Genomic DNA, 27,284 nt, shown 5'->3' on the forward strand with positions numbered 1-27,284 from the left:
AGCCTACTCAGAGGTAAGTCCCAGTATGTCCAATAGGCCTTACTCCCAGGAAAGTGTGCATAGGATTGCATCCTCAGTCAGCTGCAAACCATTTGTGAATGTATGCAAAATGTACATCTAAGCAAATAAAAGCATTTCTGCTGGCCACTTTCTACTGATACCCTCGTTCAGTAGCTTTGGGCGACGCCTGCTTGCAATTCCTGATTTCTAAGGGCAGCCGCAGAAAGAGCTGAGGCAGCTGGGTCTCTGTGGCGCAATCGGTTAGCGCGTTCGGCTGTTAACCGAAAGGTTGGTGGTTCGAGCCCACCCAGGGACGGGAAAGCTCATCTTTTTCTCACTGTTCCTTTAAAAATAAGCTGGGGAGGGGAACACACCTTGACGACAGACAGTTGCAAGACACGTGACCAAAGAGCCTCCCATTGAGACTTTGTGATTTCTTCTCCAGGTGCTCTCGAGAGGGTGAGACCCACCGTAAAGGTGCCTGCACTGGCACAAAGGGGGCAGCACCTCTGGAAGGAGGCACGTCCCTCCGGCTAAGCTCAAGCCTTGTTGCAAACAAGCTCAAGCCCCTCCTGCAAACATTCCTTGGCCAGCCTCCTGCAAGCAACGCAGAGGAAATGCGCCCCAACCTCCCTATGCACTCTTCTGTTTAACAGGCACGGGGGGGGGGGTTTGCGGGAGGCAGCGGCGCCCCACGGCGGAAGAATGGAGAACGCAGAGGCAGAGCGATCCTTTGCAGTGGCGTAGCTAGAAGGGGTGCAAAGCAGGGACGTGCAGCGGGTGGGGAGGCAGGTGAGGCAGAGCCTCCCAGGGTCTCCCCAAATGCAGTCACATACCACGGCGGCATCAAGTCTGATGTACTAAAATAATGGGGGCCCACCTAGTGGGTCCCGACCCACAGTGTCAGAATGGAGTGGAATGAATCGTTCAGCCACCCCCGTGCCTGTCTGCTCCTTCCACGCCCGCCAGGGGGCAGTGCAGCTCCTCGCGCCTCTGTCTCGAGGAACACTGGGAGGCCGGCGCGGTTCCCACCCGGAGTGTTTTCGGGCTGGCACCGGGCAGAGCCGCGCTCCTAGAGGCAAAGGTGGCTTGAAGGGCTGCGGGAGGGGAGGTGGGGAGGGGAGGACGCCAGCATGGCCGCCGCCGCCGCTCTACCTGGTGAGTGCGAGCAGAGCGTCGCGGGGGGCATGTCGCGGGGAGGGGGGAGCCTGCAAAAGCGCCTGCCTGGAGAGGGGCGGCAGCAGCAGGAGGAGGACCCCGGGATGGAGATCGCTGGGGAGGGGCTGGAGCCCAGCGCTTGAGGCAGTCCCTTCTGAGGGCAGCAGCGCTGCCCAGGCCCCTGCGCTGCCCTCGAAAGGCCCACGCCCGTCAGCACCGCCAGGCGGGAAGGGAACGCGCATCAGTGTATACATCCACCAGGGACATGCAGTGGGAGATGAGGCCGAGCCTCCCCACCAGAGTCGTCCGAAAAGTACCGCCGCCTCGGGAGGCACCCACAACCCACACATTCTGCAGGTGAGGCAGAGCCTCTCCACTGGAGTCCTTTGAAAAACGCAGCACTATGGCCGTGGGAGGCACCCGCAACTCATGTGCAGGTGAGGCAGAGCCTCTCCACTGGAGTCCTTTGAAAAGCACCACTGCCTTGGGAGGCACCCAGTCACCCACAACCCATGCACTCCGCAAGTGAGGCAGAGCCTCTCCACTGGAGTCCTTCAAAAAGCACTGCCGCCGTGGGAGGCAGCCAAGCACCCACATGCACTCAGCAAGTGAGGCAGAGCTTCTCCACTGGAGTCCTTTGAAAAGCGCCACTGCCATGGGAGAGGTTCAAGCACCCACAACCCACGTGCTCTGCAGTCGTGCTCTGCAGTCACTGCTCTGCTCGCTCTGCGCGTGGGTTGTGGGTGCTTGGGCGCCTCCCACGGCGGCGGCGCTTTTCAAAGGACTCCAGTGGAGAGGCTCTGCCTCACCTGCCTCCCCACCCATCGCACATCCCCAAACTACCCTTTTTTAATCAGGTAGACATCCCCCATAACAATCTAATATACTACAGTATAAACGTATTCAGTATGAACACAGTGTTACTGTTCTGTCAGGAATTGGCACTAGGCCTTATGGAATTGGCTAAGAAAGTGAGATCAAGATCTGCTGTTTTTTGAAATCATTATTATTAACAGTATTTATATACCGCTTTTCAGTGAAAAGTTCACAAAGCGGTTTACAGAGAAAAATCAAATAACTAATGGCTCCCTGCCCAAAAGGGCTCACAGTCTAAAATGATATATAAGAACACCAGCAGAAGCCACTAGAAAAGACACTGCTGGGGTAAGGAGGGCCAGTTACTGTATAATTGCTAAATAAAAGAGGCCCTGCTAAATAAAAGAGGAGCACCCCCTTGGAAAAAGTGCCTCTTATCCAGTTAGCAGGGGCTAACTGTATTTAACCATTTGTTCACTGTACATTGCTTTAGGTATCTTGTTGTGAAGAATGTGACTAATAATGAAGTATTTGTTATTGAAATATGATTTATTTTTCACATTTTTTATATGGCAAGGGAGCCCCAGGGAGCTCAGTGTGCTGTAGGTGGTTCCTTCCTTTTGTTCTCACAACAATCCTGTGAGGTAGGTGAGGCTGAGAGATAGTGACTGGCCCAAGGTCACCCAGGAAGCTCCATGGCTGAATGGGGATTTGATCCTGGATCTTTCCAGGTCTAAGTCCAACACCAGAACCATGATACCATCCTGTATCTGTTATAGATATTGCTATCTATGTGCATGGCACTTTACAAAGTGAGCCAGGTCCCTCTCCTGAAGGGCTTACAAGCTAAAATTTTATACAGAGGCAAGAACAGAGGAAAGGTAGGAAGACTGAAGCAATGGCAAACATATGGAAAAATATGTACTGTGTTTATTTTAATATAGCACTATGGATCCCTGCACTGAGGGGCTTAAAGTCTGTAACTAGATATGGATGAAGGGAGTTGAATCTGATCAAACAGTTCAGTTAACAGTATGTAGACTTCACTTGAAACTAGGAGGCTATGACAAAGACTTCACAGAAAACATGCTTTTTGAGGAGGGATATGAATTAAGTTCTTAGGGCCCAATCCTATCCAACTTTCCAGAACCGGTGCAACCACAATGCAATCCTGGGGTAAGATAACAAATGTTCCTGTACCTCAGGAGGCCTCTGTGACTGCATCCCCAACACAGGAAGCAGTGCATACCCCATAGGCACAGTAGCACCGGCACTGGAAAATTGGATCGGATTGGGCCCTCAGACTTGCAAGGGTTTCTCAGTGGTGGCTCCAAAAATGTGGAATTCCTTGCCTTGTCATGTGTGACTGTCTTCCTTTCTGCCAGTATTTTGCCAGAGATTGAAGGCTCTTTCAACAGGCTTTTTCTGAGGCTTTTTTCTCCTCTGTTGGAACTCATTTTAATTATGGCTGGGTCTTAAGGTTTTTATGAACAATATGTTTTAAATGATATTTTAAACTGCTTTGAAGGTAGAATTTGTAATAATGGGAAAAAAGCCAATTATCCCTTGGTTTGTTGGGAAGGGTGTAGGAGACAGTTGCTTTTCTTGCACAGAATTGTTAGCTTGCTTGAGAGGTATCAAGTTGCGGGGGAGAGAACATGAACTCTGTATTCAAAAGATGATGAATGGAAGTGGTGATAGGGAGTCGGATGGGAATTAGTCCTTAAAAGATAGCAAGTGGAGAACAGGCACACAGGCGCTGAGCTAATATGGTCTTGGCTGTCCTGGTTTCAATATATCTTGCTGTTAGCCAGTTTGCAGGGAGAGGTGGGGAGGAATATGGGCAAGCTGATCCTATGAAAAACCCTGCAGTTGCCTTGAGCACCTTTATATCCTAGTAACATCAGATGTAGTCAGCTGCAGTTAAACCTATCATTGAAATAAATGTGTATTTTTTTGGTTTATTTTCAGTTTCTTGCTTGGCCTCACGTGGCTTATTCCGTTTGAGGTAAGTGTATGCCTTTAGTGGCATCTAACATTTGAAAATGATATCTTTAGTACAATGAACTCATGGAGAAAATAAAAATTGGGGGCTTGAATTCGTAGATCGGCTTTGCGGTTCGCAATTGTTCATTTGTTAAGGTGGAAATGGAATGTGGTGCTCTGTGGGCTGCCTATGTTGGGTTGGGGCAATTGGTTCTGACAGGAAATCCCAGCCTTATTCCACTAGCTCACTGTTGGACCAGTTAGGATTGGCATAATGATCAAGTGATCAGTCAGATGTGTAAATTGCCCTCCTGTTCTCAAAAATTACATAATGCCCCAATGCTGATAATTGTTAAAGAATTGGCCTATTTCAGTGTTTTTCAACCTCTTTCTCCTGATATTCCACTTCTCACATTGTAATTGTTTTAAGTACCACCAATACCTAAAATACCAGGGGCTGTGACATCACTTTCAGGTTCACAAAGCTTGGAATGGTCACTTCTTTGCTCCAAGAAGCAGTCGCTGGCCCTGTTTTTGTGAGAGCATAGCAGCAAAGCTAAAGCTTGTAGTGGCCGCAGAACAGGGCAGAGTGACTGCTTCTCTGCTTTGCTCGGAGCTGTTGCTTCTTCACCAAACTCAGAAGTGATGTTGCGCTGCGGACATCATGGCGCTGCGGACCCTTGCATACTACTGGACAACACCTCACCTACCGCTGGTTGAAAAGCGCTGGCCTATTGCCTTCTCAAAACAACGGACTTAAAAAAAAGTACTTGGTATTTCTTTGTTTCATGTCCATGTTAACTCCACTTAACTTGGGGCTCATCCAGCATATCATTTTCCAGCAAATCATTCACATTTAAAGAAATCTCCCCTCTGTTCAAAGATTTCTAATAATTTGTTACCAGTTTATTTTAAAAAAGTTAAATGTCATTGTTTTGCAATAAGTTAACTAATTTGCTTTTGCAGTCATGGTGGATATTATTCCCTGGAGATAATTGGAGTATCATTTTTGGTTCTAATGAATATTTCTAAAAATACATGATCAAATATAATTTGGTCAATGGACCAAATCAGTTTTGAGTTGATGAGATTCTCAATTTGGGACAAATCAAGGGGAAGGGCAAGGCCCAAATTAGTGCTGGAGCATCTGCTTTGCATTTAAAAGGTCCCAGATTCAGTCTTGTGTAGGACCAAGAAAGATCCCTCACTTTGAAACTCTAGAGAGCTTGTGCTAATCAGTGTAGACCAGGGGTCTTCAAACCCCAGCCTGGGGACCAGATCGGCCCGCAGTGAGCCTCTATCCGGCCTGTGGCCAGCCTCTTGTCCCCAGAAAGCCTCTGGCCCTCTCAACTGAACATGACCAGAGCTGTGCTCTGATTGCATCTGGAGGATGTTCTAAGGGCCAGAGAGGCTGAGTAAAAGCCCACTCATTCATTTTTTCATTCATCTAAGTCCCATCTTTACTTTATTTATTTAAATTTTATATTTAAATTTTTTCTCAGCCCTCAGCACTGCACCAGATATTTCATGCGGACCTCTGGCCAAAATGTTTGGAGACCCCTAATGTAGACTGTACTGAGCTATATGACCATGGATCCAATTTGATATAAGGCGATATATGTCCAGGATAGGATGGATTAGGAGGAATAGTACCATGCACCAGCGGCCCTCTCCATAAACGTTAGTTTTATTTAACTTCGACCATGAGCATTGACAGTTCTCCCATTTAATAGGCCTGTTGTGACGTCTGTTACCCCTGCTTCCTCTCTGCACCAGACACCTGTGACAGACAGAGCGGACAGGTAAGTTTAAGTCTTCTGAATTTCTTTCTTCCAATGGGTCTTATTATGTACTTGGGGATGGGGTCCACCTGCCATTTTGTGTGGGCAGGTTGCTGGGGCTGACCCACTCTTGGCCACGTTATTTTATGAGACCAGGCAGGAGGTCTGGTCTAGAGGGTTGAGCCTCCATTTACCTGAAGATAACATCCGAAGTTCGCCAGTTCGAGGCCATGAATGGCGAGACCTTGAAGCAGCTGACAAGCCGAGTTATTCCATCTGCTCTTGGAGAGGGAAGGAGCTGCTTGTCAGCCTGCGTGGGAGGAATCTGGAGGCCAGAAAGTGATAACAGACCACAAAAGATCCATCTGAAATGTTGTGCGGTTCTTGAAAGATAGAACCTTTCTTCAATTGTAATAATCCCTACGGGGATTTAGAACAGTCTGCCTATGTAAACCGCCTTGAATTAAAGTCTGAGGAGAAATCTGACGACCAAGAAAGGCGGTATATAAATACCTCCCTGCATTACAATCTCTGTACATGAACTGGAGGTTGTCCATGACTTTGCGTACCTTGGCTCAACGATCTCCGACACTCTTTCTCTCGATACCGAGCTAAACAAACGCATCGGTTAAGCAGCTACCACGTTTTCCAGACTCACAAAGAGAGTCTGGTCCAACAAGAAGCTGACGGAACATACCAAGATCCAGGTCTACAGAGCTTGCGTCCTGAGTACACTTCTGTACTGCAGCGAGTCATGGACTCTTCGCTCACAACAGGAGAGGAAACTGAACACTTTCCACATGCGCTGCCTCCAACGCATTCTCGGCATCACCTGGCAGGACAAAGTTCCAAACAACACAGTCCTGGAACGTGCTGGAATCCCTAGCATGTACGCACTACTGAAACAGAGACGCCTGCGTTGGCTTGGTCATGTCGTGAGAATGGATGATGGCCGGATCCCAAAGGATCTCCTCTATGGAGAACTCGTGCAAGGAAAGCGCCCTACAGGTAGACCACAGCTGTGATACAAGGACATCTGCAAGAGGGATCTGAAGACCTTAGGAGTGGACCTCAACAAGTGGGAAATCCTGATCTCTGAGCGGCCCGCTTGGAGGCAGGCTGTGCAGCATGGCCTTTCCCAGTTTGAAGAGACACTTTGCCAATAGTCTGAGGCAAAGAGGCAAAGAAGGAAGGCCCATAGCCATGGAGACAGACCAGGGACAGACTGCACTTGCTCCTGGTGTTGAAGGGATTGTCACTCCCAAATTGGCCTTTTCAGCCACACTAGACGCTGTTCCAGAACCACCTTTCAGAGCGCGATACCATAGTCTTTCAAGACTGAAGGTTGTCAACATGACATGAAACACCTGTACTATTATTATTATTATTATTATTATTATACTGTTTGGAGTCGTGACAAGGGTGACGGACTTGCCTCCCACGTCCTCTTCAGCAGTGGGATTTTTGTAGGTGTTCTGGATTAAGCAGAAGGTTATCTGGGGTTTTTAACTTCCATGAGATGATTCTTAACAGCAGGTGATGATCTTCCCTGAAAGACAGCTTGCCCATTGCCACTGATGAAGTTGTGGCTCAGTGTTGAGGTATCTGCTTTGCATGCAAAAGGTCCCAGGTTCAGACCTTGTCATCTCCTAGGAAAGGCCCTTCTCTGACACCCTGGAGAGCAGCTCTACTACAAATCAGTGTAGTAGACTGTTCATCATTGGAGGCCTTTAAGAAGAGGCTGGATAGCCATCTATCAGAAATGTCTTAATTGTGGATAGCCTGCACTGGGAGAGGGTTGGATGATGATTTGTAAGTCCCTTTCAGTTCTAGGATTCTAAGATGGAGCTAGATGGATCAAGGATCTTACTCGATATAAATGCAGTTGGTACTGGTGGCCATTATGGTTCAGTGGTAGGGCACATAGAACTAGACTGATTGGGAGTGACCGTATCTTCCCTACAAGGAAAGAATATAGCGGGGTTTTTAAGGATGTGTGTGGTATAAGTTCAGAAAAAAAAAGGTAACCAAGAGGGGGATATGATAGATGATGCAAGATGTGGAGAAAGCTTGATAAAGAGAAGCTTTTCTCCATCTAATATGAAGCTAGAACTCTGAATCCTTAAATAAAATTAATGGGCAGGGATGTCATGACAGAAAAATGGAAGGACTTCTTCACACAGTGCAGAATTCTTACATGGAATTTGTCACCATGAGAGGTGGTTACGGACACTGGCCTAGATGACCTTAAAAGGGAATTGGGTGACTTCATAGAGATGGCTAGATGGAGGCTATTGTGTTGAAAAGCAACATGACAGAATCCTAGTTCCTGTGGAGCATCAGCAGAGAAAGCCTCTTGCCTTCATGGACCCAGTTGTGGGCTTCCTGGAAGAAACTCATTGTCCACAGGTGGACCTTTGGTCTGAGCCAGCAGTGCAATCCATATTTTAGGTCTGTTGATGGCTACTGGCAATGAAAGCTTAAAAAAATAAATTCTCCTGGTTCAAAGACAATCTGCCTCTACATCCCGGTTACTGGGAATATAGGAGTGATTGCCTTCATGCTTGCTTATGAGTCTCTCAGTGAGGCATCAGGTTGACCACTGAAAGAACAGAATACTGGGTGGATGAGTCATTGGTCTGATCCAACGTTGCTCTTCTTATATTCTTCAGAGGAGTTGGGAGTGTTAACAGGAGCTGAAGTTAACTTGCACTGTTGACTAGATTTGTGTTCTGACTGCACTTTGTGTGTACCATAGTTCTGTTCAGGTCCAGAAGAAAAGCTCTGCTATTGTTCAAAAGAAGACCTCCCTCCCCAGCAGCCGAGGAGAGTATGTCATCACCAAGTTGGATGACTTGATCAACTGGGCTCGTCGGGTGAGTGAAAGGGTTTATCCATCTACCCTTTTTCCACTTACAGGCTACAGCTTGTCTCCCCTGAATTGAAGGCAGGGTATTCTGCCTTCTTCCCCCTCAAATTCAATGAGGCTGAGACATGAAGAAAAATGCTAAACCTGTAGCCAAGAATTTGGCTGTTTAACTCTGCCCACCTGTCTGTTGGGCCTCTGCCTGATGTTTCACCACCAAACCGATCTTCACCACCAAACCAGGATCTGTCCTGGGACCGGTGCTTTTCAACCTCTTCATAAATGACCTGGAGACAGGGTTGAGCAGTGAAGTGGCTAAGTTTGCAGACGACACCAAACTTTTCCAAGTGGTAAAGACCAGAAGTGATTGTGAGGAGCTCCAGAAGGATCTCTCCAGAATGGCAGAATGGGCAGCAAAATGGCAGATGCGCTTCAATGTCAGTAAGTGTAAAGTCATGCACATTGGGGCAAAAAATCAAAACTTTAGATATAGGCTGATGGGTTCTGAGCTGTCTGTGACAGATCAGGAGAGAGATCTTGGGGTGGTGGTGGACAGGTCGATGAAAGTGTCGACCCAATGTGCAGTGGCAGTGAAGAAGGCCAATTCTATGCTTGGGATCATTAGGAAGGGTATTGAGAACAAAACAGCTAGTATTATAATGCCGTTGTACAAATCGATGGTAAGGCCACACCTGGAGTATTGTGTCCAGTTCTGGTCGCCGCATCTCAAAAAAGACATAGTGGAAATGGAAAAGGTGCAAAAGAGAGCGACTAAGATGATTACGGGGCTGGGGCACCTTCCTTATGAGGAAAGGCTACGGCGTTTGGGCCTCTTCAGCCTAGAAAAGAGACACTTGAGGGGGGACATGATTGAGACATACAAAATTATGCAGGGGATGGACAGAGTGGATAGGGAGATGTTCTTTACACTCTCACATAATACCAGAACCAGGGGACATCCACTAAAATTGAGTGTTGGGCGGGTTATGACAGACAAAAGAAAATATTTATTTACTCAGCGTGTGGTCGGTCTGTGGAACTCCTTGCCACAGGATGTGGTGCTGGCGTCTAGCCTAGACACCTTTAAAAGGGGATTGGACAAGTTTCTGGAGGAAAAATCCATTATGGGGTACAAGCCATGATGTGTATGCGCAACCTCCTGATTTTAGAAATGGGTTATGTCAGAATGCCAGATGCAGGGGAGGGCACCAGGATGAGGTCTCCTGTTATCTGGTGTGCTCCCTGGGGCATTTGGTGGGCCGCTGTGAGATACAGGAAGCTGGACTAGATGGGCCTATGGCCTGATCCAGTGGGGCTGTTCTTATGTTCTTATGTTCTTATCTTTTGCTTTTCGTGCTGATTGAATTGTGAGTATTCTGTTGCTGGAAGTTCCACGCCCTTAGCAGCTGGAAGACTTGCAAATGCTTTGTGACATCACAACATCCTGGCCAGAGCCCAAGGATGCATCATGCTTCAAATGCTTCACATTTTTTAGCTTTGGATAATACAATTGGAATGAGCAAATTTTTGGCCCTCAGAATAATGGAGGCAGTTATTGATTTAAGGTTGAATCTCACGCTGTCCTAAGAATTTGAATCAAGAAACAGAGTAACACAGTTGTTCTTATGTCAGGAAGGGCTGATCCCAGAACTTTTGAATTGGAAGCACTCAAAGATTATAATGAACTTCTGTCCCGCAGCAAGCCTGCCCATGTAATAGTCCCTTCCTATAGGGTACCTGGTGTACCTACTGAGCATTTCCTCCTTTTTCTTACAATTGAATTAACCTGTGAAACTCATCACAGGATGTTGTGAATACAATAGTTTGTAATACAAAAGTATTAGATTAATTCATAGAGGACAGGTCTTAGTAATGGCTCTGGACTATGATAAGTAAAGGTGAAACTAGATGTGATGTGGGAGATCCATGAATCATAGAGTTGGAAGGGACTTACAAGGAATTGGATCTCCTGCATTAAAAAAAAAAAATTGGACTGTCCATGGGGAAGCCCAATTCAGATGGAATCATGGGTTTGGGGGGAGCTTAAATCATCCCCCTCTCCTTGGTGGTTTACCTGATTGAAATTCTATTCCCCACCAATCCCTCAATCTCCTTTTTGCCCTGCCACGGAAAACAGCAAAGCAGCTGCTATTATGCTTTTTGTCACTCCCCAGTGTTGCATCTAGCTTGGTCCTGGTAGTGGAACCTTCATGTTCAGAGACAACATGCCTTAGGACCACATGCTGGGAACAAACAAGAGATAGCTGCATCCCCTATGTTCTGCTTCGCCTCATCTGACTAGTCTCTTGGAGACAGAATAATACAGGACTTAGAAAGGTCTTGTGAGATCCATCTGTATCACTCCTAGTACTTATAGATTTATTCCTCTTCCCCCCACCTCATTTTTCTGTTTATAATTAGAACAAATTAAAACTCTTCAACAGTTTTCAGGCAGCCCTGAAAACTTAGGGGAAATATGGTCTGCTTATTTTCTCCCAATGTTTCAGGGCTGCCTGATAGGTATTCAGGTGATTGGGAGAGAGGAAAGGTGATATCATGCTCTTGATGGGCTAGTGCCATTAATTTTCTGCAGTGCTTCCCTAGAGCTCCCTGTGGCCAATGACGTTCGGCTTGGCCTGTTGCGCTGTCGAGATGATGCACATGGCTGCTCCCCGCTACGACATGGATCGCTTCGGCGTGGTCTTCAGAGCCAGTCCCCGGCAGGCTGATGTCATGATTGTGGCAGGCACATTGACTAACAAGATGGCACCTGCCCTCAGGAAGGTATGTGTAATGCTGATGCTCAGTCCAGGGTGGAGGGGAAAGAAACTGTGAGCATATGCCAAGTGTTGGTTTAATTAGTATAGTGATCAGATTAGAATTTGGGAGACCAAGGATCAAGTCCCAGCTCAGTGGGTGGCTTTAACTAGTCACACTCTCACAGCCTAGCCTACTTCACAGGTTTGTTGTGGGGATAAAATGGGGGTGGGGAGGACTATGATGCAAAGTGGGAGGAGAATAAGGCCAGCAGCAAGTGTGTCCATATTCACCTCGAAGTCACAACCAGCAGCTCAGATTTACTGCAGAGTACTGGTGAGGAGACAGAAACATGAGCCAGGAAATCCCAAACAATTCTTAGATGAAACATTGCCTCCTGTGTGAGAGAAAAAGGAGAATGGCACTTCGAAGGTGATGCCTGCCATCTGCACGTGCATGTCATAGCAGGCATCATCTCAGAAGAGGCATTTCCCAATCGCCTGCAGGAGGGAAACTCTCTTGCACTTTGCAGTATTCATCAACAGTGGCGTCACGCGGGGGGGTGCGGGCCGCACAGGGTGACGTGCATGGGGGGGTGACGCGCACTGGGGAAGGTGATATGCTAAAATTGTGGTGGTTAGGAGTAACCCCATCATATTATATACCATTGGATGCGGAATTTCGAGCAGAATGCAATGCAAAAACCCAGAGTGAAATATCTCCTTTCTATCAAAAGTTGTGGCCAAAAAAACTGGAGAACAAAAAATGCATGGATCCCTATGGAAAGTGAGCCGTATTGCACGTTTACTCGTGAGTAGGTGAGCCTGCCTTAGTGCGTCGGAAAGGGCAGGCTGAGAGGAATCCAATGACACCAGAATGGTCCTGATCCAATGAATGCAGCCCCCAAAAACACCTGAGAAGGAAGTTCCTCCCTCCAAGCAGATGAATGTATTGCGCCCTATGGAAAGCGAAACTAAGCCTCACAGTTGTGTTTACTTTCGAGTAAGCAAACATGTCTTGGCTGATGTGGAAGATCAGGTGAAGGAAAGTGCAAGGCTACCAGAATGGTTCTGATCCTATGCACCTGGAGTTAAACAAGTGCTCCAGAAAGCAGTCTCCCCCCCCCCCCCCACTAAAAATGATCAGAACAGAGGCTTCAACTGATAAGGTGAACCTTTTTAAGACTTGCAAAGCCAGGTGGATCCTGACAGTGATCTGGTTTAAACAGAAGTTGTTAAATTGAACTGGGCACTGGGTGGGACTGAAAACCTTACTGATTTTGGAGGGGGTGGGGGGTCTTATTGCAGGCAGCCTACATAGGAAATTCACTTGGTGGAACAGGGCTGGCTTCTGTTTATTTAATCTGGATCCCTGGATCCAGATTTATCTGGATCCCTTTCAATCTGGCTTCAGGCCTGGCTTCAGGACGGAGACAGCCTTGGTCACCTTGGTGGATGACCTATGCCGAGGACTAGACGGAGGGAGTGCATCCTTGCTAGTCCTTTTGGACCTCTCAGCGGCTTTCCACACCATTGACCATGGTGTCCTTCTGGGACGGTTGGCCAAGGTGGGGATCAGGGGCACTGTTTTGCAGTGGTTCCGGTCCTTCTTGGCCGACAGGTCCCAGATGGTAGTAATGGGGGACTCCGGCACCCCGGGCCCTTGAGGTGTGGGGTGCCACAGGGTTCTATATTGTCCCCCATGTTGTTTAACATCTACATGAAAACGCTGGGAGAGGTCATCCGGGAATTTGGAGTTGGATGCCATCAGTATGCTGATGACACTCAGCTCTATCTCTCCTTTCCACCTGACTCCAGGGTGGCTGTCTCTGTCCTGGAGCGCTGCCTGGAGGCAGTTGGGATCTGGATGAGGGCAAACAAGCTGAGATTAAATCCGGACAAGACAGAGGTCCTCCTGGTGCAGAAATCCACGATGCGGGTGCTGGACTATCGCCCTGCTCTGAATGGGGTTGCACTCCCCCTGAAAGAGCAGGTTCGCAGCTTGGGGGTTCTCCTGGACTCACAGCTCCTCCTGGATGCCCAGGTGTCAGCTGTGGCCAGGGGCGCCTTTGCCGTACCTGTCTCAAGCAGATCTGGCCACGGTGGTCCATGCCATAGTGACATCAAGATTAGATTATTGTAACGCACTCTGTGTGGCTGCCCCGAGGACGGTCCGGAAGCTACAACTAGTGCAGAATGCAGCGGCTCATGTGGTTGCTGGGGGTCGGCTGTTTGACTCATCACGCCGCTATTCCAGTGGCTGCACTGGCTGCCCATTCGTTTCCGGGCTGAATTCAAGGTGCTGGTTATGACCTTTAAAGCCCTAAATGGCTTGGGACCAGCGTATTTGAGAGACCGCCTTCTTCCGTATAATCCGGTCCGTTCTCTAAGGTCATCAGAAGGGGCCCTGTTGGTTGTGCCGTCATTGGTGAAGGGAATGGCGGCCAGAAATAGGGCCTTTTTGGTGGTGGCACCTGCACTATGGAATTCCCTCCCCTTTGAATTGAGAGCAGCTTCCTCATTACTAGCGTTCTGGCGGGGCCTGAAGACTTTTTTATTCAGGAACGTCTTCGAGGCACCATAAGGGCTGTTTTTATAAATTTATAACTTACGCTGCTATGTATCTTATGTTTTTAATTGTTTTTAAATGTTTTGTATTTTTAATGTCTATCTGTATTTTTTAACTTGATTGTTAGCCGCCTTGGGTGCCCTTCGGGGAGAAAGGCGGAATACAAATCCAACAAATAAATAAATAAATAAATTTAATTATTTGTTTTACTTTAATTATTTATATTTATTTATTTTAATTTGCCTGATGATGTTACTTCCACCATGACATCACTTCTGGTGGGACTTGGACAGATTGTCATTCTAAAAAGTGGGTCCCAGTGCTAAAAGTTTGAGAACTGCTGCAATAAGGTGTTAGTAAGTTGACACCCTTGGGGGGGGGTGACACCACTTGTGATCAAAATCACTAAAATCACAGTTTGGAGGAATAATACCAGCATGTTATATATCAATCAATGCGTAATTTCATGCAGCATGTGTTCTATCTTTGTTCTATCAAAAGGTACAGCCAAAAAACCAGTGGAGGCGGAGTGATGGTACATCACCATGCCCACCACCTGGGGTGTTGCCCCGCCCACTGCATGTGGGTGACGCGAACCCTAGTGGCGCCACTGTTCATCAATATTTGTATAATAACAACTGCGCAGTTAACCATGGGCACCTTCTTAGTATATCAAAAGCTGCTCAATCTAACCTCATGACCCTAGTCTGCTGCCTCTGCAAACTGGACACTCAGTCATTTTCATCAGAATGATTCTGATTTCTGGGAGTGTTGTAGCCTGACGGCCTCTAACAGAAGGAAGTTCAGAGTGTAAAGTTTATGTTTTTTGTCTTGGTAGGTATACGACCAGATGCCTGAGCCACGTTATGTTGTGTCTATGGGGAGGTAAAGTATCTGGTTCTTAATATTTCATAGTCATATGCATATTCAAGCCAAGTCACAGAACTCATGTTTTCATAGTTTGTACACATTACTGTTACCATTATACGAAGCTACTGAGTCAAGAAGTTTGGTCCATCTAGCTCAGTATTGCTCCCAGTCACTTGGAGATGCTGCCAATTGAACCTGGGATCTTCTTCATACAAAGCTCTGCAACTGAGCTGTGGGCTCTCCCCAACACATGAAGCAGCCTTGCACATATTAAAACCATAGTGCAGCTAGTCAGCACCATGTACTCTGACTGGTAGCAATTCCCCATATTCCCCATGTTAAGCAATTCTTAACATGTGATCTTTTTCCCTGAAGATTAAGAACTGAACCCCAGGGCAAAGCAGATTCTCTGCCACTGAGCTATGGCTACTAATCACACTGAGCCAAGGTGCTGTAACAAATCAGCACTAAAGGAAGTTGCATTATGGGAGGTATAATTGTATCATACAGTGATTTTTAACCCAGCATGCTATGGCACACTGGTATGCAGCAGATTGTCCACAGGTATGGTGCAGGGAGTTGGGGGAGGGTAATTTATTAATAGGGCTTTTTGCTATGTGAGCCCCCTGCTGGCAGCACAGTGTGCTTTGTCAATTGTCAAACTGCTGGTGTGCCCTAAAAATTTTAGGGCCCTGTCAGTATGCTGTGAGAGGCAAAAGATTGAAAATCGCTGGTATAATACCCATGTTTATATAGCTGTTCAGAGTTGGAGGATGTTGCTTTACTTCTTCTGTTTGTAGCTATAACTTTTTTTAAAAGAATGTTTCTGCTTTTTCAGTTGTGCCAATGGTGGTGGCTACTATCATTATTCTTACTCTGTGGTGCGCGGTTGTGACCGGATTGTGCCTGTGGACATCTATGTTCCCGGTAAACAAACATATAAAAGTAAAAACAAATCAGCCTAGAGAAGTGTTTCTCAAACTGTGGGTTATGACCTATTTTTTGGTGGTTTGCATAATGGCGCCTGCCACCCCACCAAAACTTCTGGGTTGCTAAGCTTTTGCTTTCTATTGCATGCACAGCAGTCTCTGGCCTGGGTGCATTGTGTCCTCACTGACAAAAACACACTTCTCATCAAGAACATGATGGGACAAGGCCCGGAATGGGCTGAAGACTGCTGTGCAGAAGCTCCCATGGCAGGCTTTTTGCATTTTTAAAAAATGTGAAAGCTCTGCAGCCCAGAAGTTTTGGTGAAGACATATCACATCACTGCCGAAACTTCTAGGTTGCCAAACTCCATAGTAAAGGTTGATCACTGGGTAGGAAAGTTTGAGAACCACTGCCTAGAGGTTTTCCTATGCTCTTGATTTACAATTCCAATAATTCTGGTGCACTGAATTCCAGCCCTTAATTATTCTGACTGCAGTCATGCTAATGCCCCATGGGAGAACACAGACATGTACCACCTCTTATGCCATAGCTCAGGTCTGGGTGTGCCTGCCCAAGAGGAGTAGAAAGCTTAGGATAGAAGTGTTTAAACTTCTGTGTCCCTCCTCCACAGGCTGCCCACCTACAGCTGAGGCTCTCCTCTATGGGATCTTGCAGCTCCAGAAGAAGATCAAGCGTGAGAAGAGGCTCCAGATCTGGTACCGGAAATAGCATGTTACAGAAATAGTACCTGAAAAAGTTGTGTATTTATAAGCCACTGGCTCAATGCTAGTGGCCCTGATTGTAATCTATAGCGCACACTTTAAACCACTTTGCACAAACTTTCCCAATAAACTTGGATATATATTGGTTCTAAGCTCCTCTTGTTTTCCATTTCTCAGTGTCCTGATCAAAGCAGCTCCTCTCCCATTCCATCACTGTATCCCTAAAGTTACACTTAAACAGAGAAGCTATGTAGACTACTTGAAGCGGTTGATTCATTCCTATCCCTTATTACATTTGGCTTCTGGGGCTGCACAGTGCACAAGCCAGATGGCTCCAAGTTCATCACCATGAACTAGAAACTTCACAGTGCACAAGGCAGATGGCTCCAAGTTCATCACCATGAACTAGAAACTTCATGATTTTCAGAATTGCCACATTGTGTCCAACAGTAGTGCTTCTTAACCATTGGAAGAAGCATCTATTATTGGATCAAGTAGACTCAGACCTTGAGGTTGAAGGACTTAGCTCAGTGGTAAAGCATATGTGTCCAGTTAAAACTGTATGTGTCCAGTTAAAAGATCAGGCAGCAAGTAGGGAAAAGATGCTTCTCTGCTTAGGACTTTAGGGAACTGCTGCCAGCAAAGCAACCAACACTGGGCTAGATGAGCCAATGGTCTGACATGATAAAAGGCAGCTTCATATGTTGAGACTACCTGTAGCCCAACTGCAGTGATATGGATTAGAAGAGACACATTTTGGAAAAAAGGTTAGAATGAATTATTTTGCACTAAGCAGTTCTTAAACAATTCTGTTCAGTTTTCCAGATGCTAAAGAGAGTACCTCCCCATCCTCTCCTCTGTTTAGTGGTTTAGACCCAGTCTTTTGGTGATAGTAGTTTTTCTGCTTTTCTCTCCCCCATAGGAGTTGGTGTGACTGCATTAGGGAGGGGGCTACAATTTACTTGATGAGGGTGGGAGTGATCATCTTGGAGAAGGAATAATATCTGCAGTCAGCCGGGGGAGATATGTCCATGATGGAGGTATGGATGTTCTCTTTCTTGAATCCAGCCTCCACAAGGTGTGGAATTTGCGTTTCCTAAGGAAGACAACAGTTTAAGGTCAAAGGAAGTCTGGCTTGTATGTGAAACAAGCAATGGCATGGTGATTCTTTAAATCACTGCAATTGATTAAAGAGGCATTACCAATCATTTGGGCAATACAATTCTAAAAATGTTTGATTTGCAGATAAGTACTTTAGTTGAAAAACGTGTATATACACACACACCAGTAGTAATAATAAAGCGCAGGTGACAGGCACAGGACAATATCTCTAATATGGCACTTGCTGCAACATTTATGTGTACTATTTAATGACAGTAGGCATCATAAGAGGCACTTTCATGCAGGAGGGAATCCCTCTTCTAAAATGGCATCTGCAACAATATCCACATGCATCACCTGAAGACAGTCTTTCACTTTTCCTTCAAAATGATTGTACAAGGGGAGGTGAAAAAGTTCTTACCCTCACTGCATTTAAGTGTGCTAGATATCTAATTTTACACAATTATAGCTGTGGACCTTCATAATATGCATGTCAGTTTTTGGCATTACAGGTCTTATTAAACCAGAGTTAGAACCACAAGAGTAGGCAAAGGTGTCAGGCTGAACAAAACCTAATAGCGAGTTGTGATAACTATTCCTCCATCTTCAAGGGAAATCTGCACAATCCATGAAAAGATGTCAGCTGTGTGTGGTGAGGAATGTCCATCATATGAAACTGTCAATGATTGAATTCAAATGTGGTTGTGCCAGTCTACAAGATGACCCAAGAGAAGGCCATCCATCAACAGCCACTGAAACAACTGTGGTGGCAAAAGTTGAGCAGCTAGTATTTTAAGATATACAAGTGACTGTTAATTTCATAGCTAGGGAGGTGAACGTTAGTAGGGAGTGTATAACATCTTATACATGAACAAGCATTCTCCTGACCTGGCACCTTCAGACTTCTTGCCGTTTCCAAATATGAAAAAACATAAGAAAGATGTTTCCACAATTAAGATCATTACTGCTTTGGAGAGCTGGTTTGCCTCCAAATCTGCAGACTTCTACAACAATGGAATTAAAGGACTGTTCCACAAATGTTAGAAGTGTGTGGCCCTATGAGATGGAGATGTAGAAAAGGAAAAGTCAGTGGACCAAATTTCAGATCCCTAGCACATCTGGATCATGGTGAGGGTAACAACTTTTTGGCCTCCCCTCATATTAGTTATGCGTAAGTTTACATCATTGGCTTAATTGGCTACAATTTAATCTAATTGGGTGACTGCTGTAGGTGCAAGCATTGCAGATGCAAGCTTGTTTTTATAGTGTTAATGCCCATGTGCATGTCACTGAAGAAAAGGCTGGAATAAACTGAAACAATTGAATGGTGCAGAAAACTGCACATGCACAGGTGATTTGGAAATAAAAGGACAAATAAAGATTCCTAATGCAATCAAGATTCCCAGCTGCTAATGCGCTTGAAAAAACAAGGCCAGGACATTCTTGAAACTAAAGTGGGATGAAGATGAAAAAAAGCCAAAAGCATCTTTTTAAAAAACCAACTCAGCAGATATTTATATACTTTTCAACAAAAAAGTTCAACAAAAGATATCAGCACTACAAACCAGTGGCTTTATTTTATTTTTACTAGCATGGCTTGCCTCCTGTTGTCTAGCAAGTAGAGAAACAATTATTAAATCAGCATACATATGATGTGGATCCACCTACAGAGAACCAGACTACAATCCTCACCTAGCCCTGGTTCTTATTTTTGCAACCCAGTCTTCTGCTGGCCAAAATGTGTCAGCACCATGGTACAATCAGAACTATAGGCCCAGTATTTTCTCACCTGAAACATCTTCTCGATGTCAGAGTACTTGCCTTTCAGCAGTTCACCCCATGATGTCAGGTTGCAATAAGTGAGCACCCCACCTGGTTTTAGTAGGTGAAATGCATGTTCCTGCAATGACAGAGAAAGAGCACGTTGTTTCTAGGCCCTAGAAGCTGGACATTTTTTGGTGTCACCATCTATTGGGAGGAAAAGCATCCAGGCAAGACGAAGCCCAACAAGGAATCATATAAACTGAAAGATGCTGCTAAGTCAAGTTATCAAGTCAAACTGGTACATCTAGCCCAATGTTGTGTGACTAGTAGCAGTTTGCCAAGATTATGGAGAGAGTGAGGTCTTTCCCAGCCCTGCCAGCTGTAGATGCCAGGAATTAAACAGATCTTCTGCATGCATGGCCTATGCTCTACCAGTAAGCTTGTATTGTATCACTTAGGCTGCAATCTGATGCATACTAATCTAGGAAAAAATCCCACTGAAAGTGGGTCTTAACTCCCAAGTGTCTATGTATTAGATCGCACTGTTAAGTCACCACTTGAAGTTATACAAGGCTCTGAAAGTCCAGTAAAGCCACCTCTCTGGCATCCAAGAAGCCCCCAGGCATTACTCAAATGCTTTGATTCTCTGCTATCTTAAGAAACTGGGCATTTTATTTAAAAACAGAAAGGCAGCCATGTCTCACCTTGATGAAGCCAAATTGGTGTGTGTGCCAGGTGTCTTCTGTCAGCGGATAGGTGTCATAGAGGATTCCTGTCAGGGAAAGCCCACAACTTTAAGCATCTGAATTTCTATAGGGGAACCAAAACTGGAATATCCTCACAAATGGCTAGCAGACTCTTCCTGTGAAAAAGAATTGTATAGCAAGCAGCTGTTGTGCCCAACAGGCTTCAGTGCATCCACCAAGCATGAGATATGTATTCTTCATACTGACTTTCAGATCCTGACTGGTCTAAGCCAAGTTCTAACATGTGGATCCCAAATATTGGATGCCTGGCTGAGATTTCCCCACAAGTGTTCTAGGATTTGTGAGAGCCAATTTAAAAAGGTAATTTAGCACCACCATCCTAAGTGTTTTCCTTAGGAGATGCATCCTACCACCACCCCATTACTCATCCAGCTACTGTCCAAAAAAAACCCTGGCAAGATTATAGCCCCTAGCTTTCATTCATTCTCTTTCTGCCTGTCTCATATATGTAGCATATAATGAGAACTCCAATATAGCTTAAGCTCCTAATATTTATCTACTATATAGTGAAGGAGGAGCTGATAAAGCCTGAACCCTGCAAAAGATCCTGTGGCATCTTCTAGGGCGAGGGACAAAAAGCTGCTTTATCTCTGTGGCTTTCCGTTAAGGAAGGGACTAAGCCTCTGGTGATCCTGGTTTCTTGGAGTAGAATGGCTTTTGCCCCTTGTGGATTATGATATTTACATATAGTACTGTTAATGTACAGGGTTCATTAGGAAGTATAATAGGGCAGGTTCTTGCCCTGAGGTGCCTACAATCATAGGTTTACTATAATCTTATAGAGCCAGTAGGAAAAGCTAATAATTGAGCTTGTCTCTGTTTAGCATAGCAGCACCTCTTTGTCTGCATAGTCCTTGAGTTCCACTCTGGCTGAAAAAAGAGAATGTGAGGAACTAGCCACTATGGATAACAATGTCAGTCTCTGAATTTCTGAACAGTTTGGGTGAAGGTGAGTGGTAGATGGAACAGGAACGTTCTTACTTACCATCAAAGTGTTCCTTGGGCAGTGTCGGGACAATGTCCTCCCACAACCCCTTCAAGGGGACGACCTTGGGGACAAAAGCAGAAGTGAGGTATGCAAAGATCTGGTCAATGAGTGACCAAACATAGACCAACTCAGCAGCTGGAAACTTCTTGAACTGTTTATGCAATTCTGTTTGGTTAGAGTTGAGCCTGCTTTAGTTCCTGAGTGCAAAAAAGAGCAGCCTCTGAGCAGAAGCCTTAATGCTTAAAGCAAGTCCATGCTGGAGAAGAGCAAATAGTCCTGCAGACTGTCTACATGGCAAACTTAAACCAGTGTAACCCTCTGGATAAGGAGCCCTAGGGTGGCCATCAGTGATGGGAATTAAGAGAGTGAGTGTGAAAGGCTCACATACCTTGAACATCACTTTTCATATGGAGCCGACTTCTACTAAGGCAGAATTTTGGTCCATCCAGCTCAGTATAGTATTGTCTACTCTGACTGGCAGCGGCTCTCCAGCATCTTAGAAAGAGTCTTAAGATCCTTGTACCTGCCATGCCAAGGATTGAACCTAGGATCTTCTGCATTCAGAGCAGATGTTCCACTACTGAGTTACAGCCTGCTTTTGTCATGCCAGAAAGTAGTGCTAGGGGACCCATTTGGCCCCATAATAGTTACACTGCTGGGCTTGCAAGGTTTTTCTGGTTACCCAGGTTAATTTCAGTGGTTTCAAGTACATAAACTAAGGAATTGGAGCAACATATCAATTTGCTGATGACATCCAATTTTAATTCCCCTTTATATCTATCTCCGGTTTGGTAGTGGAATGGTTAAATCCATGCCTGGGCTGAGTAACAGACTGGACTAACAGGGAAGAGGTATTGTTCAGGAAGTTGGTCTTCAATAAGGTTGGGCTCCTCCCATACAATTAGGTTCATAGCTTGGGGGTGCCCTAGATCCCCCTTGTCTTTGGAAGCTCAAGTTGCCTCCAATTCACTAGTTACAGCTTAAGAAATAAGGTTTCCACAAATCTGAACAACGCTTAAGACATTTTCATTTAAGAAGAGGCTAGAGCCGCTTGGATTTTTTTTTCTCACTCCCTGCCTATGGCAAAATCAGGGAAAGGGGCTGAAATATCCCCATAGGGTAGTGGCAGTCCCACTCAGCCAGTCATCCTCTCATTGCAGCCCTGGAGTTCCTCTTATCATTCTCCACCTTTGTACCTTATGCGGCTGAATTTTGGCCCACTCCTGTAGACGCTGGAAGACGCCATCATTGCACTCTATAATCCAGTGCTCTTCAATATTAAACTCTTCAATCTTGGTGGCAGCAATGGCCATCCCAAACCCCACTTCTAGAACTCGGCCTCCTGGGCAACATGAGAAAAGGAGTTCTGATTAGCAACCATGAAAGTCCCAGCTGATTAGAGGGATGGCTTGCAACAGCAGGTTTTCCTGCTTCCATTTGAAAGATACATTTAGGGAAGTATCCCACTAGTGGTTACCCAAGACAGAGCCTTTTTGGTGGTGGCTCTGTAACTTCAGAATTCTTTCCTCAGGGCACTCTCTCAGGACCCTTCTCTTGCCATTTAAATAGGCTCTGAAAACTTCTGTATTCTACAAGATGTTTTATTGCTGATGGGTTCTTAAAACAGATCAGCATAAAAATCCAGTTTAATCCAATGTCATTATTTTGCTTTTTAATTGATGACTGCATTTCTAAATTTGTATTTCTCTCTGTAAACCATCTTGGGAAAGTTATATTTTTAAAAGGTTGAGTATCTAAGAAACTAAGAAACCATCATAATCAGAATAGAGTAAATTTGCTGAAAAAGAAAGGTTTAGGGCTTTTGTTTTTGGGCTTCGGAGCATAGAAGAAAAAACCTTGGCAGGGGGTAGGGACAACATGATAGAGGTTTACAAAATTAGACATGGTGTGGAGAATATAGATGTAAGAGAGGGGGGAAAACTGCTCCCACTGACACTAAACCAGGAGTCCTCCAATTAAAGGGACAGGCAGGAGATTCAAGATCAACAAAATAGTGAAATGACACATGATTCATCAGTAACTTGTGGAACTTGTTGCCACCAGATGACTTGAAAAAGGACCAGGTATACTCAAAGAGGAAGAGTTTTACAACGACCCATAATAACTAAGTAGAACCTCTGGCTCTTATTGCTGACTCAATAGAAGGCCAAGCTGCTCCACACCTCACCTCTCAGCTTTTAAGGCTACTTGGCTTGCTACTTGACATGGAGGCAGTTTCTATCCAACACAGCTCTCCTTACATTCTTATCTGGAGCCTCAGTTTGCAGCTGTTAGGAAACAATTCCTCCCCTGAAGCAAACCCACAAGTGTTCAATCAGGAGATATTTCAGAGTGTGGCTATTCTTAACCCAGCTGCATTGCAAGCAGCAGTTGGGAGGCCCCCAGCATTGCTCTCACCAGCAAGGCTTTTTCAACAGGCACAAAGAAATGATTAAAAGCAATTGAGGTAACAGTATCCCAGATCAGGGAGCTGAACTATTAAAAATGTGGGTTTGATTCTGGTTCAGATCCATTTGTATTTCTTTAACTCTCCAGTTCAGTTCAATGAGTGGTTTCATCACCAGTTCAGAAGCTTTGAACCGGTTCCAATGCACTTCATGCAGAATCATGCCAAACTTGTTTGGCTGCAATGGAACTTTCAAAAACTAAGACAATAACTATTTTGCTTGAGGAAAACATTTCAACTTAAAAAAAAGAAGACTTGTACCAACCAAATACATAGAACATGAAAGCCATCCAGGAAAATTAAAACATGATTCACACCATTACAAGGTGGGTACCTGATTGGTCAACTACTACATAAATTTATTTTAAAAAATTTATATCCTGCCTTTCCTTTGCTAAGACAAATGCCCATTATTGGTGTTTTTATGGAAACTTATAACAAAATCAATAAAAACAGTTGGAGTTGGCCGTTCAGATCAACTACTATAAAAAAGTAATAACAACAAACAGCACCTATAGGGGAAAAGCAGCAATGCAACATATTTTAAAGAGATTCTCATTTTTTGCATTCAAGGACTTGGATCAGATTACAGGCAACCAAAAGTTGAGGTTTAGGTTCAGTTTTTGACTCACTGAAAAACTTCTCTGAAGTGACTTGAGTTTAGATTCAGTTCAAATCCCTGCCAAAACAAACCAAGCCACCCTCCACTTCTCAAATGAGCGGTGCTCTTGAGTGGGTGACAGAACTAGCCAATGGAAAAGATAGGAAGTTGAGAGCCTGCAGCTTTGCTCAACGCACTAGCCCAATTAACCTGTGGAACTCACTGTCACAAGATGACACCAAAAAGGATTGAATGAACAACTGAAGATCGGATAGAAGATGACAAAAATAACTTCGCTTTAAAAACAGGCAAAGTTTATGACCTTGAATCAGAGAAAGACTGTGACATGGCTGCAGATATCCAGACAGGTCTGTCCACTCTCAAAAGATTGACCAGAGAAAATGTGCCGACCTGAACTAACATAATCACTAATACCACTCACTACACTATGCTAGCTGGTGGGACTAAGGGCTCAAGCCTATCCAGGTTTCCAGCACTGATGCAGCTGCAATGCAGCCCTGAGATAAAGCAACAAGTATTTCCTTATCTTGAGTAGGCCTCCATGACTGCTCTTCCACCACAGGACCCTTTTGGCACAGCTGCATAAGGCTGGAAACTTGGATAGAACTGGTTCCTAAGACTGCAGTCCTATACACACTTACCTGGGAGTAAGCTCCTTTGAATTCCATGGAGCTCATTTCTGAAAACATATCTACAGGTCTGCATTGCAAGAATCAGGACTTCCCTGGTTCAAATCTCACCTCTGCCACAAACTCAGTAGGCAAGGTATTCCCTCTCAATATCACTTGCAATTTGGAAATAGTAACATTTCCCTTATGCAGTTGTTATAAGGATCACAGTGCATGTGAAAAATACAGTACATGTGACAATACATGGGAAAAGCAATATACAAATACTGTTATCTTACCTTTAGATGCAGCCACAGAGGCAAGTGAATGCATATAAGGGGTCTCCCAACGCTCCATAACTGGCTTCCCCATTATCTCTAAATGGGTATCTGTTTGATTGTAGCCTGCAGTGGCCTCTTTCCAAGAGGACTTGCAGTTTTCTCCTTCCAGAAAAATAGGGCAACTTGCTTTAGAGGAAGTCATGGCTCTCAGTTCTAAATGGCAGGGGAAGAAAAGTTTTAAGCAGAGAAGAGAAAAATCTAGAAAGGAATCTCCTGGACTCTGAGCAGGCTCTAAATAGATAAGGCAGGGAAAAGCTGAGCTTGCAGCTGAGGGTTAAAAAGGGGCAGTTGATCTGAAGTGAAAAGGGGAGGGGGACTCTTAGGGACGCCCATCTTCAGAGTGGGAAAGAGGAGGACACCTGCTGGAGAAATACAAGCAGAACATAACTGCTACTCCTAGGTAGATCATTATGGCTGTAAATGTTTACGTATTGCTCTGCTGCAGTGATTTTCAACCTTTTTCATCTCACGGCGCACTGAAAAGGCACTAAAACGGGCAAGGCACACCACCAGGTTGTTGACAACTGACAAAGCACACCATGCTGCCAGTGGGGCTCACATCTCCCATTGGCCCTATTAATAAATGACCTTCCCCAAATTCCTGCGGCACACCTGTGTGCCACAGCACAGTGGTTGAAAATGGCTGCTCTGCTGGATCAGACCAGAGGTATGCCTAGCCTAGCAGTCTGATATTCTAAATTGTGTCCCATACAAGAGAAATTGTGCTATTTAGATTAAAAGTGTAACAAACATTCTGAATCAGTGACCTGTGATGGTTGGGGAAGCAGGTGACGCAGAGCCTCCCTGCCATAGTCCTTCGAAAAGCACCACCACTGTGGTAGGTGTGCAAGAGTATGTGGGTTGTGTGTGTTTGCACACCTCCCATGGTGGCAGCACTTTTCGAAGGGAGGTTCTGCCTCACCTGCCTCCCCAACCGCCACATGTCTAGGGTGACCAGATACATTGGGGGACAGAGTGCCTGTACCTTTAACCACTGTATAGACTAGGCAATTTGGGCAGGTGCAGCTCAACATGGAAGGGTTTAAAAAGCTGCACCTGCCAAATTCCCTCTTCTATACAGTGGTTAAAGGTACAGGCACTCTGTCCCCCATTCTCTCTGGTCACCCTGCACATGTCACTGTTCTGAACTGCCTTATGGGGATGGGTCTGTAACTCAGTGGTAGGGCTCATGCTTTGTATGGAGGAGATCCTAAATTCAATCCCTGGCAGCATTTCCACGCAGAGCTGGGAAATACCCCCACCCTCCCAGAGAGCTGCTCCCCATTAGTGCAATACTAGGTGGAGCAATGGATTGGCTCAATATGAGGACTGGCTTCTGAGGAGACATGCATAGGATTGGGCTCTAAGGGCCCATTCCTATACAGTTTTCCAGTGCTGGTGCAGTTGTGCCAGTGGGGTGTGCACGGTATCCTGTGCGGAGGGTCAGTCATTGGGACCTTCTCAAAGTATGGGAACATGTGTTCCCTCACCACGGGGCTGCATTGTAGCTACACCAGAGCTCAAAAGTTGCATGGGATTGGGCCCTAAAGCAGCTCCTGAAAAATACAAGAAGAACATATGCAATTATAAAAATATTTTGTGGGTGTGTACACACACACATGCATACATACATATATGTGTGTGTGTGTGTATACACACACATACAAAACAAAAAGAGAATGTAACAGGTTGAATATAGGAATGAATGAATGAAAAAATGTACTTCTAAGGATGTGCAGAGCGCCCCCTATTGCTACTAAGACTCTTTGTAGAGGCCGCTGAGCTCCCTTTTAATTGAGTCCTCTCCTCTCCAAAGAAATTGCTTTAGGCCCAAATTCTACTCCGTTGAAACAGGCTTTCACACTTAAAGTCAATGTAATCTTCAGACTACAATCCCCACAATGCCTGGCGCCTAAATCCCGCTTCCTACTTCCGGCCTCTCCCCAGATTAAACTGTGGTGAGAGGCGGGAACTAAAAACAGCAGCCAATGAGACTCCTGGGAAGAAGGGCGGGGAGGGAAACAGCAGCCAATTACCGCGCTAGAGTGTGAAGGGATGGGGAACGACCAATAGCATCGAAGCGGGGAGAGGGAAGAGAAAACATAGCCAATGAGCTGTGGGGAGGTGAGGTGATGGACAGGGCGGGGAGCCGGGACGCCAAGCGGAGAGCGC

The 27,284-nt window shown here is 45.5% G+C and overlaps 2 protein-coding genes and 1 non-coding gene across 4 annotated transcripts; 2 read left to right on the forward strand and 1 right to left on the reverse strand.

Annotated features, from left to right (window-relative positions):
- Window positions 1-242: 242 nt before the first annotated feature.
- TRNAN-GUU (transfer RNA asparagine (anticodon GUU)) lies at window positions 243-316 on the forward strand. Its single transcript has one exon. It is a non-coding gene; the product is annotated as a tRNA-Asn (tRNA).
- Window positions 317-1,078: 762 nt separating this feature from the next.
- NDUFS7 (NADH:ubiquinone oxidoreductase core subunit S7) lies at window positions 1,079-16,606 on the forward strand. Its single transcript, XM_066635094.1, has 8 exons — window positions 1,079-1,158; window positions 3,946-3,982; window positions 5,694-5,762; window positions 8,500-8,617; window positions 11,212-11,391; window positions 14,771-14,817; window positions 15,641-15,729; window positions 16,364-16,606. The coding sequence occupies exons 1-8, from the start codon at window positions 1,134-1,136 to the stop codon at window positions 16,459-16,461; spliced, it is 663 nt and encodes a 220-aa protein (XP_066491191.1). The 5' UTR covers window positions 1,079-1,133; the 3' UTR covers window positions 16,462-16,606.
- On the reverse strand, window positions 14,001-25,405 carry GAMT (guanidinoacetate N-methyltransferase). Of its 2 annotated transcripts, XM_066635091.1 has the most exons (7): window positions 25,071-25,405; window positions 22,271-22,416; window positions 21,072-21,135; window positions 20,024-20,091; window positions 19,345-19,455; window positions 18,444-18,611; window positions 17,463-17,550 (listed from the first exon to the last, which is right to left on the reverse strand). In XM_066635091.1, the coding sequence occupies exons 1-6, from the start codon at window positions 25,252-25,254 to the stop codon at window positions 18,453-18,455; spliced, it is 732 nt and encodes a 243-aa protein (XP_066491188.1). In that variant the 5' UTR covers window positions 25,255-25,405; the 3' UTR covers window positions 17,463-17,550; window positions 18,444-18,452. The 2 variants fall into 2 exon arrangements, with proteins under 2 accessions (XP_066491189.1, XP_066491188.1); XM_066635092.1 differs by lacking the exon at window positions 18,444-18,611 and having other exon boundaries at window positions 14,001-17,550.
- Between the last annotated feature and the right edge of the window lie 1,879 nt (window positions 25,406-27,284).

Source organism: Tiliqua scincoides, chromosome 8 (assembly GCF_035046505.1).
Source record: "Tiliqua scincoides isolate rTilSci1 chromosome 8, rTilSci1.hap2, whole genome shotgun sequence".
NCBI classification, from domain to species: domain Eukaryota; kingdom Metazoa; phylum Chordata; class Lepidosauria; order Squamata; family Scincidae; genus Tiliqua; species Tiliqua scincoides.

What these genes read in the sequence shown, in the direction of transcription:
- NDUFS7 (XM_066635094.1), top strand. Translation starts at nt 1,134, where the DNA reads ATGGCCGCCGCCGCCGCTCTACCTG. An exon ending in TATGTTGTGTCTATGGGGAG is followed by an intron (nt 14,818 to 15,640) that starts GTAAAGTATCTG and finishes CTGCTTTTTCAG; the next exon opens with TTGTGCCAATGGTGGTGGCT. An exon ending in TGTGGACATCTATGTTCCCG is followed by an intron (nt 15,730 to 16,363) that starts GTAAACAAACAT and finishes CCTCCTCCACAG; the next exon opens with GCTGCCCACCTACAGCTGAG.
- GAMT (XM_066635091.1), bottom strand. Translation starts at nt 25,254, where the DNA reads ATGACTTCCTCTAAAGCAAGTTGCCCTATTTTTCTGGAAGGAGAAAAC. An exon ending in CCAAAATTCAGCCGCATAAG is followed by an intron (nt 21,136 to 22,270) that starts GTACAAAGGTGG and finishes TTTGTCCCCAAG; the next exon opens with GTCGTCCCCTTGAAGGGGTT. An exon ending in GCCCAAGGAACACTTTGATG is followed by an intron (nt 20,092 to 21,071) that starts GTAAGTAAGAAC and finishes TTTCCCTGACAG; the next exon opens with GAATCCTCTATGACACCTAT.